This window comes from Nymphaea colorata, chromosome 8 (assembly GCF_008831285.2).
Source record: "Nymphaea colorata isolate Beijing-Zhang1983 chromosome 8, ASM883128v2, whole genome shotgun sequence".
NCBI classification, from domain to species: domain Eukaryota; kingdom Viridiplantae; phylum Streptophyta; class Magnoliopsida; order Nymphaeales; family Nymphaeaceae; genus Nymphaea; species Nymphaea colorata.
The window spans coordinates 15,381,783-15,397,955 of NC_045145.1; the positions used below are offsets into that span (position 1 = coordinate 15,381,783).

General features: G+C 40.9%; 3 protein-coding genes across 6 annotated transcripts; 2 read left to right on the plus strand and 1 right to left on the minus strand.

The window, feature by feature from the left end:
* The first annotated feature begins 236 nt into the window (after positions 1–236).
* On the plus strand, positions 237–4,682 carry LOC116259484 (probable methyltransferase At1g29790). Of its 4 annotated transcripts, none has more exons than XM_031637333.2 (3): positions 237–2,974; positions 3,065–3,117; positions 3,207–4,682. In XM_031637333.2, the coding sequence occupies exons 1-3, from the start codon at positions 2,960–2,962 to the stop codon at positions 4,384–4,386; spliced, it is 1,248 nt and encodes a 415-aa protein (XP_031493193.1). In that variant the 5' UTR covers positions 237–2,959; the 3' UTR covers positions 4,387–4,682. The 4 variants fall into 4 exon arrangements, with proteins under 4 accessions (XP_031493193.1, XP_031493188.1, XP_031493190.1 ...); XM_031637328.2 differs by having other exon boundaries at positions 237–503; positions 606–2,974; positions 3,065–4,682; XM_031637330.2 differs by having other exon boundaries at positions 237–503; positions 2,139–2,974; positions 3,065–4,682.
* A 1,690-nt stretch (positions 4,683–6,372) lies between these two features.
* On the minus strand, positions 6,373–8,100 carry LOC116258530 (pentatricopeptide repeat-containing protein At2g20540-like). Its single transcript, XM_031635705.2, has one exon. It carries the CDS (start codon positions 8,098–8,100, stop codon positions 6,373–6,375), a length of 1,728 nt encoding a protein of 575 aa, XP_031491565.1.
* A 1,479-nt stretch (positions 8,101–9,579) lies between these two features.
* Positions 9,580–15,644, plus strand: LOC116259274 (RNA-binding protein Y14A). Its single transcript, XM_031637007.2, has 4 exons — positions 9,580–9,911; positions 13,631–13,767; positions 15,027–15,172; positions 15,284–15,644. Exons 1-4 carry the CDS (start codon positions 9,644–9,646, stop codon positions 15,330–15,332), a joined length of 600 nt encoding a protein of 199 aa, XP_031492867.1. The 5' UTR covers positions 9,580–9,643; the 3' UTR covers positions 15,333–15,644.
* Positions 15,645–16,173: the final 529 nt, after the last annotated feature.

Sequence of the window (16,173 nt, forward strand, 5' to 3'; positions counted from 1 at the left end):
AAAAACTCATTAACCAAGCCAACCAAATTTACAAAGTGGCCAGCACTCCTATTTATTGGGAGGCTAATCGGTGGTGGAAGAATCTATTAAGTTCTATAATATTTTTTTTTACATTTGATCATTACGCTTAAGCACCGTCTTTTAGAAAGGCGGGTCACAGCCTTTTGAATCTTCTCGTCTTTCAGGAGAGTCGGTAATGACTCTTTATAATATATATATATAAATTATCTGGCGGGCATTCTTTGAGCGTGTATTTTTTATGTACAAGACTTGGCGGTTCAGTTTGGCGTGAATTTTCTCCCCACCGACTCCGATCGAGGAAAGGTCAGCAGACGCCATGAGCTCCGATTCTTCGAAGTCCGGCAAGCGCCGCGTTGCCGCGACTCGCACTCTGGCAAGAAGCAGAAGCAGAAAACCCTAGGAATGGCGTGAGGCGCCAATTCTCCCTCGTCTTCCAAGTCGCTTGCCTTCTCCAAGAGATCTCCCTTTCCCGACTTCGGCAGGTTCTCCGTCTCTCTTCCCCCTTTTTTTCCTTTCCTATTTCCAATTTCATCCAGATGATTTTGGTTTGGAAATACATATTACCAACTCATGTGATCGTTCAGATACATGGATGAGAAGAATCGGAAGCTCAGATTGCAATTCGATGTCGATACTTTAAGTCATCCCCAGGGTTATCTCAGAATATATTTATTTCCTCTTCCCGTCGGTACTTAGTGCATTATTTTTTCTGGTTTGATTTATTTGTGGCCTGCTTCTTGATAACGCGATTCTTTGATTCATCAATGATTTTTTTCATGTCCACAAAGCGGGTATCTGATTTGTTGGTGACGTGTTTTATAATCATGCCCTAGCTGTTCATTGGCTTCTTGATCGTCCTTAGTGATGATATACCGATCACTTGTTTCTCAATCGTCGCCTACCGATTCCTTAATTTCTTGACGTATTGTTTGTATTCTTTGATTTCTTGATGACTTGTTTCTTAGTCGTTGCCTTATGATTATTTGATTTCTTAATGTCCTGCATTCGAAACAGTACTTTATTATTTCCTTATTGGTCATCCCCACAGGGATTCCACCGCGAAGAAGGGCCTCTTTCACAGCATCTCTTTCACTGGAATACTTGAATTGATGAATTCTTTGCTAAAGGCTAAAATACAAATGAACACCATTCCTTGTGACTATGGAATGTCGAAAGACATTTTATTTCAAGAATGTCTTTAAGCATCTTCTACGGCCTGACGCGAGTCTTGCTAATTTCAGTATTTCTCTTTTCTTTTAACTAAATTAAATTATTTTGACATTTATTTATTTATTAATAAATGTTTTCCGTAAAGTTGCCATTTTAAAAAATTTGCTTTGCTGCTACTATGCTAGCAAGAATTTGCTTCCTCTGTTGTCCTACATGCCAAATTACCTGCACATGTAGTTACATACACTGCCCACTCGTAAACTTGAATGATAGATGTGGCATTAGTCCTGCCTGGAGTTTGCCACCTGAAATTGCTGTAATAAGTCTGCACGAGCCGTGTATCAAAACTAAAGAAGAAAATTTAAGGCCATTTTGTTGTTAGACCTTGTTATCATTTGTGGTGGCTGGATTTAAATTTTGATTTTTAGTATTGCTGGGATTAAATTCTTTCTTTAATTTTCTTGATATAGAGTTGCTATTGCCCTCTATTTGAAGTTTATATTAATGCTGTGATACTCCATTGTAGATGGCAGCTTCTTCTGCTATTAAGTTTTACATCTCCTCACTACTAAGATGCAAGCTTTTTCAGATCATTAGATGAATAGAAACTTACTATAGATGTTTTTGAATTGTTTTTTCTTTAGTGTAAATTGTGTGGCTTGCTCAAACCAATTTTACAGTTCTTTTACCTCTGTTTCATTGACTTCTTAAGGAAGTCCAGGCTATATTGTCCATTAAACGTAATATTGAAAAAAAAAAAATTGTTTTCTCTAAGCATCAAAACCTTTGATGGTGATTGTTTCTGAACAAACTCGTTCTTAAGATGGGCCATGACATTGAAACAGATTTGCTCTCTGATATTGTTCAAGCACATGTACCTTTGTAATATTTTTCTGTTCTACTTTATGCCTACTTGACACGTACATCATGGGTTGTTTGCTTCATAGTGCAGGATATGCCACCAGAATATATCAATATGTGGGTGTCTGAATCCATACTTTTCTTTGGGAAAACAATAAGGGTTCTATGGAACCCTAGTCCTGCTTCCAGGTGTGAGGCTGATGCTTTTCATTATGGAGTTCCAAGAGGATCCAACAAATATCATGGACTGTTTGGATGCTTTTCTCAAAAAGAAACTTGTATTGACATTCAACTTGTTGGAGAAGAATTGATGCCTCAATCTGAAGTTAAGGTGATAAAATTGTTGGTATGCTTCAAGAATTAAGGGAACCCACCATCCATCTTTGTTTTTCTTCATATTGTGAATTTTATGTGTGACTTAGTCCTTATGGTAATTGTTTGAAAAAAGTTATAGTTTGCAATCAATTGCTTTTCTTGTCTGTACCATCTTGCTACAATTTTTTTCTGACTTTAGATATCTTGCATGAGTTCCCCGAGGTTCATAAGAGGTCATTGGAACGTGCCGTTGACTCCTTTCGCATGATGGCTGCCATCTAGGTAGGTGGGGCGTTAGCAATATAATCGTATTGCTGACTCCAAGGGGAAAAAACAATCAAAACAATCGGGATTCGGATTATTTATCCAGAAAACATGCAATCTCCATAAATGAAAAGGGTTGCTTTCAAAACTTCTTTTCTTGCTGTCAAATGCCTTTTAAGTAATCGTCGCCAAGTTGTTGTTGACGTGAAGTTACCAATAACAACAAAGTGAACGTGAATTTGTAATGTCTGTAAGATAGGGATGAATTTGAAAATATTTGCAAGTGGAGTTCCGAGTTCCTACGCGCCGTGTGGACTTGTGGAGTATTATGCGACGACAAAAGGTGAAAAACTATAAAGAAAATTGTTCGCCATGAATACCATTTAAACCAACCAGGCAACCATCAAGCCCTCCGCTCTCTTTTCCCTCACAGGTAGAAGGAAGAAAGAGAGCGCAAGGGAGGGAAGTGATCGGATGGAAGTCAAGGCACGTTCCTTCTTCAGCAACGCCTGTTTCCTGCTACTCTGCATCCTCCTCACCAACCTCATCACCCTCTCCCTCTTCTCTTCTGACAGTCCTTTCGGTCAAAATGCGTCCTCTCTCACTACCTCCCTCTCCCGTGCTGAGGACGAGATTGCCCGTCTCCGTTCCGAGCTCCGTGCCGCCATTTCCGCCTCGGAGAAGCTCCTTGGGGAGCTGGGTGCCTTTGCTTCCCACCTCCACGATGCCGCCATCGTCCCATCCCGTCTGGCCGTTCTCGACGACAGCCCCGACCTTCCAAAGGAGTACCTCGAGTTCGTTTCCGCCCAAAAGCTCCCTCTCGGCCATAACGCCAACTTCGGCTCCGACCACATTCTACCTCCGGTCGGCCGCGCTTGCGACCGCCTAACCGACGACCTCGCCCACTACATGAACTACACCGTCGGCGGGCCTTGCCCGGAAGACGAGATCCTAGCTCAGAAGCTCCTCCTCAAGGGCTGCGAGCCCCTACCCCGCCGCCGCTGCCTCTCGCCCGGCCGCCTCCCCTCTCGCTTTGTAGAACCGGCCCCGTTCCCCGACTCTCTGTGGTCGATCCCTGACGATTCCTCCGTGGTCTGGACCGCCTACGTCTGCAAGAACTACACCTGTCTCGTCAACCGAAAGCACCAAAAGGGGTTCGACGACTGCAAAGACTGCTTCGACCTCGCCGGCCGGGAGAAGTACCGGTGGGTCGGACCTCCTGCCGCCGGCGGAAACAGCCTCGACTACTCAATCGACGAGGTGCTCGCCTACAAGAAGGGGACCATCCGCATCGGGCTCGACATCGGAGGCGGGACGGGCACGTTCGCGGTGCGGATGCGCGAGCGGAATGTGACGATAGTGACCACGTCCATGAACTTCAACGCGCCATTCAATGGGTTCATCGCGTCGCGAGGGGTGGTGCCTCTCTATATCTCCATATCTCAGCGGCTTCCCTTCTTCGATGGAACGCTCGATCTGGTTCACTCCATGCACGTCCTCAGCAACTGGATCCCGCCCAAGTTGCTGCAGTTCGTCTTCTTTGACATATACAGGGTGCTCCGGCCGGGTGGGATCTTCTGGCTCGACCATTTCTTCTGCGTTGAGGACCAGATGCACGATCTCTACGTGCCCATGATAGAAGGAGTTGGGTTCAAGAAGGTCAGATGGACCGTCGGCCGGAAGATGGACAGGGGGCCGGAGATGAAGGAGATGTACATTTCTGCTTTGTTGGAGAAACCCATGATTTCAGGATGATCATGGACATCCTTCCTTTTAATTTTGGAGCTGAACAGTGGAATTGAACGGTGGGAGAGGGCTGCATCTCGGTATATTCTACAGTCAATCTTTCGATGGTTTGTGGATTTTTCTGTGTTCCTTAAGTTGGTAATTTGACATTGGGAGCTTTGTTAGGGATAGATTTTTGTCCTGTCGTGAAGTTGGTCTGGCTGTAAGCGGCTATGAGTGAAAGAAGTTTGAAACTTGTGAAAGAAATGCTGCAGACATTTTAAAGTGCTTATGTAAATCTAGCCATCGCATGCTCTTGAATGAATCTACGGTTTGGATAAATGGCGGTGTATATGTCATTTTCCATGAAATAGATCCGCCGTAATGCCATTACCACAAAGAATATATAACCACGGTATATTTTTTTTAAATTTTTTATTGGTAAAAGGGATGTCATTACATGTTTGCCAGGATAGCAGTTTGAGATGCCCAAGTACTTTACAATGGGGCCGTTTAATTGCTCACGTTTTATCTGATAGCCTTATGTTTGAAATCCTTGATCGTATGACCTCTTAATTGGACAACACAACTCAGTCCACCCAGCAGTGGCTTGATGGAGGTCAAAATTTCAACACCAGGGGTCTGGGTGTCTCCAATGTAAGCATGTCTATGGATGGTATCCAAATTGCATGTTTGACTGATTTAAATAAGGTGGATATGACAAAAATATAACATCCGAACAAGAAATCAAATTGGATTAGATTTTAGGAAAGGTCATCCGGTCAAATATGGATTCCAATTTGATTTTAAATGAAAATTCGATCGGATAATAAGCATATCGTAGCACTCCCCCATATATTGAAGGCTCCACTCCTTTCCGTTGTTTAGTTGCGTGTTAGAGAAGGAGGAGTTACGAAAGAAGATGAAGGTGACGCTAAAATCTTATAAAAAAGACTCCAAACCCTTTGTTTGGGTTGTTGGTTTTTAATATCCAAATTAAATTTGGATTGAATTTAGTTGTGGTTCTAAAAATAGATTTTGGATTGGATTTGGCAACAAATTTACAAGTGGGATTCGCATATGGTATCATATTTCGCATTCGAATTGGAAGCTGAATGTCAATATGAGAACATCCAATACATCAAATATGGTAAAGGGCATATCCTATTTGAATTCGATCTATTGGCATGCCTGCTTTGATGATATGTTAAAGTTTGAAGAAGGTCTTCATATTGCAATATCTAGATGACTAAATAAATATCATTTTCGAATTAGTTTGCCAAATTTTCTCTTTCTCCCTTCCATGTTGTATTGGGTGACTACGATTTATATGCTAATATGCAACGTATAGAGAACGGTGACAATCTTATTTTAGATACCTACTGGATCCAGTTAATCTGATGTAATTATCTTAATTGTTAGGAAGGCACAAGTTTGAAACTAATAAGGTATTTGTAAATTGTTTATGAATTTGTGTTTGTAACAAAGTTTATGATAAGAATGTTATCTTGTCTATCGACATATATCTTCAATTATATTAAAGAAATGTTTTTTTGTCTATCGACATATATCTTCAATTATATTAAAGAACAGAATTATAAAAAGACTGTCAATAGAAAAATTGTTATGACAATCTTTTTTCTTCATAACGTTTTGTGAAACGATTTGGCCTGTAAGCTCCAAGATATTGATATATGACTTCATTCTTACAAGAAAATACAGTCGACCACACCCAACAAGATGGACAATAGTATAAAAATGTACACAGACACATTCATTCTTTCAAGAAAATATTACAGTCGTCCACACCCAACAAGATAGACAGTAGTATAAAAATGTACAGACACATTATTCGCCCAACATCTTTTTGAATGTAGCGAGCGAGAGAGAGAGAGAGAGATCTGGTTGGCTTCGCAAAAATTAAATGCCAACATGTTTTTCAATAGATTCATCCAAGTAACATTCGAGATTATTTTTTTTAGAAACCAGCAAATAAATTTTGTTGCCAGCAATCAATTAGATCTCCTCAGCTATATCATACAACAGTAAAGAAGGATCAGGCAGGTAACCCTCCTCCTCTAAATGGATATTAAGCTCATCCAGCAGTTCAATGATTTGCTCCCACTGCGGATGCGATTGATCATGCACAACAAACTCATGGACAACACTGTTAACCTCAATGCAGCTACATCCAGGAGTCTTCTCAACCCCCATTTCTCTCATAGCCTTTCTCATTTTTGCAGCTTCATCCCACCTCCTTCCAGCAGCATATATGTTTGACACCAGCACATAGCACCCGCCTTCACTCGGCGCCAGCTCCATTAGATGTTTCACCACAGCAGCACCAACCTTCATGTTGCCATGGATCTTGCAGGCAGCAAGCAATGCCCCCCACACCACAATGTTCGGCTGCATTGGCATCTCTTCTATTACCTCCTTGGCCATATCTATCAGGCCTGCTCTACCAAGAACATCAACCATACAGCCGTAGTGCTCAATCGTCGGATCAATGTCAAAATGTTCAGTCATGCATCGGAACTGTCTCCGCGCCTCTTCCACGCATCCTACATGACAACAAGCACAAAGGACACCCACAAATGTGATCTGGTTCGGCATAATGCATGACTTCCCCATGTGACCGAAGAATTCCAATGCTTCATGGCCCATGCCATGCATTGCCAACCCACAAATCAAGGCGTTCCAGGAGTAAAGGTTTCTGTGCTGCATTGTATTGAAGACTTGAAGGGCCATGTCTATTAAACCACATTTGGCGTACATGTCGATCAGTGATGTACTGAGAACAACATCGTGCCTTAGTTTCTTCCTCTCGACATAGGCGTGAACCCATTTGCCAGTGTCCAATGCACCAATTTGAGCACAAGCTGAGAGCACACTGGCCATGGTAACGGCATCCGGGCCGACACCAGCAAGCTGCATCTTGTGAAAGAGCTCCAACGCCTCAGATGCCTGCCCGCTTTGGATATAGCCGGAGATCATTGTGCTCCACGAAAGCAAATCCTTTTTGGGCATGACTTCAAAAAGAGACCTGGCAAGGTCGAGCATCCCCGACCTCGAATATCCACCAAGCATGGTATTCCATGAGACCACGTTTCGCTCAGGCATTTCGTCAAACAATTTCTGCGCAACCTTTACGTCTCCATATATGAAATATCCATTCAACATGGCGTTCCAAGTGGCTAAATTTCTTTGAGGCATTTCCTCAAACAATTTCTGTGCGGACTCCAATTCACCACACTTCGCATATAAACTGACAAGGGCATTGTGCAAATAATCGTCGCAGTCAAGCCCGTTTCTGAAGATCTTCCCGTGAATAATTCTTCCCTCATGGCAACTACCCATAAAGGAGTACGTCTTCAGCATAAAGAGGAAGGTGAAGTTGTTCGGCGGAACGCCGACGGACCTCATTCTGTAATACAACTCGACGGCTTTCCCGTAGCATTTAGCCTCGACGAAGCCCCGGATCATGGTCGTCCATGTATAGGCATTAGGTAATTCGATGCAGTCGAAAAGCCGGTGACCATAGTCCAAGTGTCCGGCCACCACGACGGACTCCAAGAGCTTGGTGGCGACGAACACGTCCCGGTCGGCTTCCTGGCGGACGACATGCGCGTGGATTTGCTTCAATTCGCCAATGGACTTGGACGCCTGAAGCCGAGAAAGAGTTTCCCGGCGGACGTTGGTAGTCAGGTTCCTGCGGGGACATGGCGGGAAAACGGAAGGCATCAAATGGCAGCCATCTCTGCAACAGACGCTGATCTTGATGGTTGGTGAACGGTTTGAGTTCGGATCGGAGGCCCATTACCACATCCTTTCAATCGGCGCTGACCATGATAAAGAAATTACACCCTCCCATTAAATCCGTATGTTCTCATCGAAACCGGATATCCATCTCATTGAAACGCAGAATATACATCTGATAGTAAACCAGTTTCACCAGACATCCCAAGATCTCATTTCCTGCAGTGGGATGAAATTGAAGTATCAAGATTCTAAGTTCATGACGATTTTCAAGTCTGTAATTTGATAAAACTATGGATTTAAAATTTGCCATGTTAAATCGGATTCTCAAGTCTTATACCAGGTAATAAATGGCTCCTGAGCAAAATTCCACGAACATCTCCTCGCAGTGCAATCGTATCTGGTTTTAATTTTCCTTTGTGTTTGATAATCTGGAAGTTTACCGTAGAATTGAAAATTATTTGTTTGATAAAACAATAATTAAAATTCTATAATTGATGAATTAAAACCTTTTTGACATGTGCCTTAAAGAGAAACGAAAAAATTTTAAAATTCTAAAATTATAACTCCACCCCTACGGTGGTATCAAACTTGTAAAATTTTGATTAAGAATGAACTTATAATATTGAAATCAAAATTATTGGTTTGATAACATAATTCTCATTTCATCGAATGAGAATTTTAATTTTAAAATTTCGGAAATTTGGCCATATGTAAATTTAAGGTTTAGGCCGTAATGGATTACCAACCAAGCCAAAAAACACACAGTGCGCTGAGTATCGCTTAGGCCTTAACTGGCCGACGAAGTATTTATCTGATAATCATATCCTAGAACTTATAATTACCTGATAATCATATCCTAGAACATATAATTACCTCATAAGTCTATTAGACATATAACATACGCGAAAGCTTGGTGGGCTTTATTGGTCTAATCAAGAGCCCGCACCCAACCCAGGCAGAGATGGATCAAGCCAGGTTCAATTTTAATGAATTATGACATATTAAACTCATAAAAGAAGACCTTGTTTTTCCTCATCTTTTGCAGAAAAATTTGCTTCCCCACTATTATTTAGTTTTTTTATTATCCATTTAAATACAATAATTTCAGTAAAATATAAACGATTCAACTATCTTAATAAACTACTCTACCGTAACAGCAACTCCCATTTCCTTGAACATTATAGTGAGTATTAATGAATTGTGCACAACCAACCTTGCTAGTCGCCTTAAGATTTTTCTTTTTAATGTTTAAATTATTCGTAAGTTAGGCCCAGAGAGGGCTTGTGATCGGGTCAAGACACCAGGGTTTTAAAGGGCCCGAGGTCCAACTACAAAGCCCTGCGGACGGTAATCATATCGGATATGGACCTGCCAAAATTTGTTATGGGATTAATCGACCCGTTTGCATCCCCGGCCTACTCCTGCTGGGTGTGAGGTAATAAAGGAGCGGCAAAAAGCCAAGAGGCATTTTCTTTCTTCGCATCGCTGGGAGGGAAGCAGAAGGTAGACGTGAGGAGGAGGAGGAATGGCAGGAGCGGAGGCTGAGGCGGTGGACTTCGAGCCGGAGGAGGATGACCTCATGGACGAGGACGGCGCCATGGACGCCGATCCCTCTCCCGTCCCCCAGCCTAGGCTGCGTTCCACAGTCTACGCCTCGGGCGGCAGCGGCGGGGGCGGCCCCAAAAAAACCAAGGGCAGGGGTTTCCGCGAGGCCGATGCCGAGAGGAACAATCGCCTCGCTGCCCGAGACTTCGACTCCCTTGACTCCGACGGCGGCCCCGGTCCCCAGAGATGTTCGTTTCTTTCTCCCTCTATATTTTCTCTCGTTTGCCCAGTTCCTTTTATTGTGCTTTTTCCGTTGTAGTTTTTTTTTTTTTAATTTCGTCTGCTTGGTGTTCGATCCTTCCTTTAATGAATTTGGGTATTCCTTTCCGTGGAGGTGGAATGGGGTTCTTGCGTTTTGGTTGTGCTTCTTGAACTGTGTTTGCAGGAGTTGATAGGATTTTCCGGTGGAAAACCACTTGTCATTCCATGAGGTGCTGTTTAATATGAATAAGTTTACTCCTCCTTTACTCGTTTAGCTACTTTGGGTGATTCATGCAACTGGATGGTTCCGGCGGAATGAATGCTGGATTTGTTGCCCCGTGAAGGAATGGAGACTAGTTTCGGGTTTTCTTCCTGTTTTTTTCCTACTCTGGTCATCCTAGAGTTCTTCTTTTTTCTTTTCCATTTCATTCTTCTTGATGTTGCTGTTGTTATTTTTCTCCTCTGGAACTAGTTGCTTTAGTCACTGTGAGTGTGAATTTGCGCATGCTCGCATGATTTTGGTAAAACATGGAGATGCGTGTGCATATAAGTGCTGATTGATTCCGGGGGATGAACAAATTGATTATAAGGATTTAGTTGCATGGAAGGATGTACATGGATCATTGCTTCATGGTTTCGTGGTTGGTTGCTGTTGATGTATAATTTTTCTCGAGTCCTGTTTCAAGTTCAGGTTCTTGTGTTAATTTATGATTTCTTCTTTGTTCTGATATGATGTCTTGGGCAGTGGAGTCTCGTCTCTACACTTAATATTGCATTATAATTTTTCATGAAAACTTCCCAGCTGCTTATTTTACTAGCTTTGTAAGCTTTTGGTCGTGGTAGACGCTTTATTTAAGGTTTTTTCATTACCATGTTTCTTCAACCACAGCGGCATGCTTCAGGAGAGCAAAGAAAAAATTTGGATAGACTAAAATGCCTAATAGATAAATCTGGACAGAGCTGTTAATTTCTTCTTTTGAAAAACGATGAGAGGTGGAATTAGTATTGAGTTTTATATGATTAGTTTTATTAGTCAGATTTATGACTTGAGTCATCTAGCAAGTCTGCTAATGGGACAATTGAATCTGTGTTTCCACTTTATCAATTTTCATTTTCCCTTTTCAGTGAATCCTTCCTTTTATTGTCTTCTTCTTCTTCTAACAAAGGTTAGCAAGATATTTCCTCCATTGATATTTTTGAAGTGAGAACTGGGAATCCTAGTCTGGTTAAACGTTTTTACCTTGGAGGGTGCACAACCTTGCACATTTTACTCTCATCAGTTTGGTAGTCCAAATTCCAACTAGTCCGATTAGTCGGTTGTCTACTGATCTAATTCTTAAACTGGTGATTGGTTTAACTAGTCAACTATCTAGTGTAAGCGTTCTTCAGCTGCCAAATTGTTGATCTTTGACCTTGACATCTGAAGCAGGGATCAAAGTGCAGTATGACTGTAAGATTGTTCAATCTCTTATTATTTCTCTGCAACATGGTCCTGGTAAGGAATATAGGAATGTAGCCTTTGCATGACTAACATATAGTGTCACATCATGTGCATGTGGAGAAAGAGAGGTCAGCTGTTCTTTGTCCTGAGGAATTATCAAACACTTATTCGGTGTCAAACCTCATGCAGTTCGCTTTTCAATTTTAATTTGTTATAAAGCAGGTTGGAGATGCTGCTCTCTTCTATCCTTCCTGTCTGCATGAAGGAAACAGTCCTTACACTCTCTTTTTCTGTATATATGGAACATTCAGCTATAGGAGAAATATGTATCATTAGATATTCTAGGCTTCTAGCAACAGTGTTAATTTTTTTGTGGTGTGGAATTAATCCAGGCCATTTTCTTGAATACTTTCTGTTTTCTTTCAGTTTTTATATACTTTGCATTAGTCATATATTAGAAGATCTTCACAAATATCGTTTATGGGTTTTAAATGGCAAGGTTTTTCTTGGGTATAATATGATAAAGTTATTAAATTTTGAAACAATTAAAAAAATGAGATCCTAAAAAATAGAACACAGAAAATGTGAAAATAAAAAAAAGTGTAAAAGAATGAGAGAAAACAAAAAATGAAAAAAAAAACACGTTTTGTGCATTTTTTATTCATTTTAGTGTCTTTTAAAAAGAAGTGTTTTATCTCCTTTTTTTGGCTGACTTGTTTTTTATGTTTTTAATGCTTTTTTTTAAAAAAAATATATGCTTTTTTCCATTCTTGTTTCTTAGTTGATTGATGCAACCACTTTGTTACATTCATCTTTCTTGTCCTTTTTTTTTTCTTGAATCATCAATACACTTTGTTCTTATGCCATTTAGAGTGGTGGTGTTCTATGCTCATTAGTTTTTTCAACTGTATATATAAGGTTCATTTTCTGCTTGCTTTCTCAATTAGGCTTGGGTAGGCTTGTTTTATGGAAGAGGGAAGGGAAACTTCGGGTTCCTGTAGAACCCAGCTTTAGCAATTGCATAGAATTAATTTCTGGTAAAACTGGTTTTGCCAGAAGCCTGGTTTTACCTTGTTTTGTTGAGTAGAAGTAAATTTTCTTGGAGTTCTGCATACGCTCGAAAAAAATGTGCCCAAATTTTGGTTTCCACTGGCCGGTCATGGTTGATCATTCAGAACGTCACAAAAAGCAAAGATAATTTCACCATTTTTTGGGCTAGCCCTGTACATCCCTGTGACAACTTAACTCCTGCGTATTCTCCTGGTGAACTAGCCATGCATGGCTAGGTTTTATCCAAATCTTGATTTGTGAGCACTGAACCATTAAGAATAAAACCTGGTACTTGGGTTTATGCCTAAGCCCTTGTCTTTATTCAGGTTGGGGTTATTATCTCCATGAAGACTAGCAAATTATTTATCATCAGTTGTTTTTTAGGTGTAATATTTTCCTTTATGAATTTGTGTCTTCCCCTATGAAATAGGAACTTGTTTCTGCTGATTTTGCCAAAGCTAATAGGCAGAGCAGGTTTGATAGGAATTTTTTAAGTCTTTTGGCTTTTTTACATTTTTAACTTGTTACCACTTTGCTCCAATGTACGATGGAACTTCACATTTTTCTTTTTGTGTATGTGTGTTGGGAAGCAAGAGAGGGAGAGCAGGTTTTATTCATCTTGTGCTTGTTGCAATGTTCTGACGTTGAAACTCTCAAATATTTATCTGGGGCCATAGTTTTGGGTTGTGCTTTTGGCACCAGTTGGTTGGTTGTTCAATGACTCATCCAGAGACTCTTATTGCCCTCAAGTTATAATGGTCGTTTCTATTTTTAGTTGTTTTCTTGGGTTTATGGAGCAAGGTTAGTTCAAAGTTAACGATATTGTGCACTATGAGTTAAATTTGTCATCCCACATGTTTTTGGTCTCGATTGTGAAGATAGGTTATTTTCCTGCTGCTCTGGTTTATTTTGACTTTTTTCTTTCTATTCAATGCTAGTTTTCTTCTACACTGTCAGTTATTTTTACCCTTTAATGACACTCATAGGCTACACCATGTATGGGGATTTTATTGCATATAACTTGAGGTTTAGGTTATGTTTGGTAGCTTTTGCCTGCATAACCTGTCTTCTGTTTTGAGGTTGAAATTAATCTTCTGATTTTTTTTTTTTTTTTGGGTGGGGGTTGGTTGTGGTGGAGTGACGGGGACTGTAAATTTTTCACTTATGTCTTGATGTATGATTAACCGTATGAATCCTTCTTTTCACAACTTGTAGCTGTGGAGGGGTGGATTGTTTTGGTTACTGGAGTTCATGAAGAGGCCCAAGAAGATGACTTACATGCAAAATTTGGTGACTGTGGAGAGATCAAGAATTTGCACCTCAATCTTGATCGCCGCACTGGTTTTGTTAAGGTGACTATGATTGTTTTTCTCTTTTTCTGATGAATATGTGTATGAAACTTATTACGTGTTGTTTACAGATAATTAAATGTTTCATTGATTCTTAGTTTGTTACTTTCCTATTGTTGGCCTTGACTTTGTGGCAAGTAGGCTTCATGCGTTGATGTCTTGGGTTTTGAGACATCGACCATTCAATGTCCTGCTATAGGAAAGAGGTCCAAGGATTGGCATAGGAAAGATGATACTCGATGTTGCTGATCAAGGGTTGTCCTCGTACTCCAAAATTGCTTTTGGATAAACTTTTGTTAATTGTCTGGATTAACGTCCAAGGACAAAGAAGCATGTGTTCTGAAATCTTGTAGACGATAACTGATTCTGCCGTTCTGCTATTCTGAACGTCTGTTTTTTTCTTCAGAATTGAACTATGGCATTTGTCCATCTGGTTAGGGGATAAGTTGATGGCACATGCTTAGTTTTCAAAATCCAGACTAATTAGCCAACTAATTGATTTTTTTGAGTTGGTTATGGACCGTGACTAGTTGGTCACGGTCATGCTTAGTGTTCAAGCCAGTGACTCAAACGAAGCCTACCCAAGCCTAATTGATTGGTCATGCTTAGTATTCAAGCCAGTGACTAGTTGGTCAGAGTAGTCAATGGGTCAGTGGGCCTAGTCAATGATCAACCAGCTAATTCTTATATAAATATGTGTGTGCATTCTTTGCATAAATGTGTATGTTATTGCATCTATTTCCATGTAATTGTGTAAAACTATATATTTGTTTATTTATAGACAGTGGACTTGGGAGTCTTGGACTGAATCAGATCGATTAGTCCAAATTAGTTTTCTTTGGTCTTGAACAACTTGTGTCTGACTTTCGATTATTTAGCATATAATTTCCTTAATTTGTTCATCCTTTTTCTCTTAAAAGTACGGTTCCCTTGCTAGATATAGTGCTTATCATGTGACAATTGCCTTGAACATTGGATTACAGCCCTTTGGCCGTCTAGTCTCCATATTTCAGTAGGGACCCGTGGTTTGATCTCCAATCCCTTCTCCTCTCTCTCCCTAGGGCATCCCCTTTTCCTTTTCCCTAACAAGTTTTAGGCTGACCTGTCTTGGTGGATTCCTTTATCAGAAATGATATGGTCACAGAATTTCATTTCTTTTACCGGATGTTGACTCTTTGTACAATAACTAACTTGTATTTAAGAACAACATTTTTTCACTTGAAGGAAAATGTCACGCCAATATCCCGATTACTCTTGTGCAGGGCTATGCATTGATAGAGTATGAGAATATAGAGGAAGCACGGGCTGCTATAGAAACCTTGAATGGAACTGAGCTTCTCACGCAAACTATATCTGTTGATTGGGCTTTCAGCAATGGACCCTTCAGGCGCAGAAACATGAGGAGGAGGTTGCCGCCTAAATTAACCCCTTTTTATATTTATTATGCATTTTATTTTGTGCTGTTATAATTCGTGCAGCTACCACCATTTAAACTCTTGTGAAATTGTTTTCCCCGCAGGTCTCCACGTGGGCACCGTTCTAGGAGCCCTCCTAGGAGAAGATACTAAGCGTGTTGGTTTTCTTGGGGATCTATGGAGAACTTGGTGCTTGCGGCGTGTGCTTGTTGTAGCAACTGTTCCCTGCATGGGAATACACCCTGATATCTTGACTTTTTCAATTGTAAGGTTGCTTGCGGATGGATTTATTGGGCTTTAGTATTTTCGTGCCTCTGTTCACTTTGATTTTGTACTTTGGTTGATGTGTAATTAGCTCTTCTGGTTGTCACCATTGAAGAGACGAATGTGGTGAATTTTAGGGATCACAGTGGCTTGAGAAGGGAATTATGAGTGGCTAAGTTCAATTTCATGGTTAATTTTTTCTGTTGAATGTCATGGTTGACAAGTTGTCGGTTTGTCACGGAGTGGTGGGATGGTTGTACACGATTTGAAAGCTGCTTCTACGGGAAAGTTTCATATGCCCTGCATATATGTCAAAAGGGATTTGTGAGTGGGATTCGCATTTGGAATCTGGTAAATGGAAAACGAGGGGACGCACTGGTCCTGTGGTGTCTATATTCTGTCGACCCTTTGTGTTGGCCTTCTTTCGGACGAGAGGCAAGTTAGCTGGGTAGTACTATCATTGACTGTTGCAGAGTTGCGGCGGAACCTCTCTCCCTCCCTCTCGTGCACGTGCACGTTCTTTCGGACGCGAGGCAACTTAGCTGGTAGGATAAATTTTCCATGGGCTGCACTTCTCTCATTGAATTTGCGAGTCTCCTTCTCTCCTGGATGTATGGTATGTTATCGGGAGTTTGCCGGACCCCCTTGTATTCATTGTTTGGATTAAGAATAGAAACAATAGAATGAAGTTAATGTGGTGTCAAGTCCAGCAGAGGAGAGCAACTGTTCA

Bases quoted from the DNA above. Each gene is read 5' to 3' on its own strand.
- LOC116259274 (XM_031637007.2), top strand. From the start codon at position 9,644: ATGGCAGGAGCGGAGGCTGAGGCGGTGGACTTCGAGCCGGAGGAGGAT. The intron at 9,912-13,630 runs GTTCGTTTCTTT...CACAACTTGTAG, and splicing joins CGGCCCCGGTCCCCAGAGAT to CTGTGGAGGGGTGGATTGTT. The intron at 15,173-15,283 runs GTTGCCGCCTAA...TTTTCCCCGCAG, and splicing joins CGCAGAAACATGAGGAGGAG to GTCTCCACGTGGGCACCGTT.
- LOC116258530 (XM_031635705.2), bottom strand. From the start codon at position 8,100: ATGCCTTCCGTTTTCCCGCCATGTCCCCGCAGGAACCTGACTACCAAC.
- LOC116259484 (XM_031637328.2), top strand. From the start codon at position 2,893: ATGAATTTGAAAATATTTGCAAGTGGAGTTCCGAGTTCCTACGCGCCG. The intron at 2,975-3,064 runs GTGAAAAACTAT...TTTCCCTCACAG, and splicing joins GTATTATGCGACGACAAAAG to GTAGAAGGAAGAAAGAGAGC.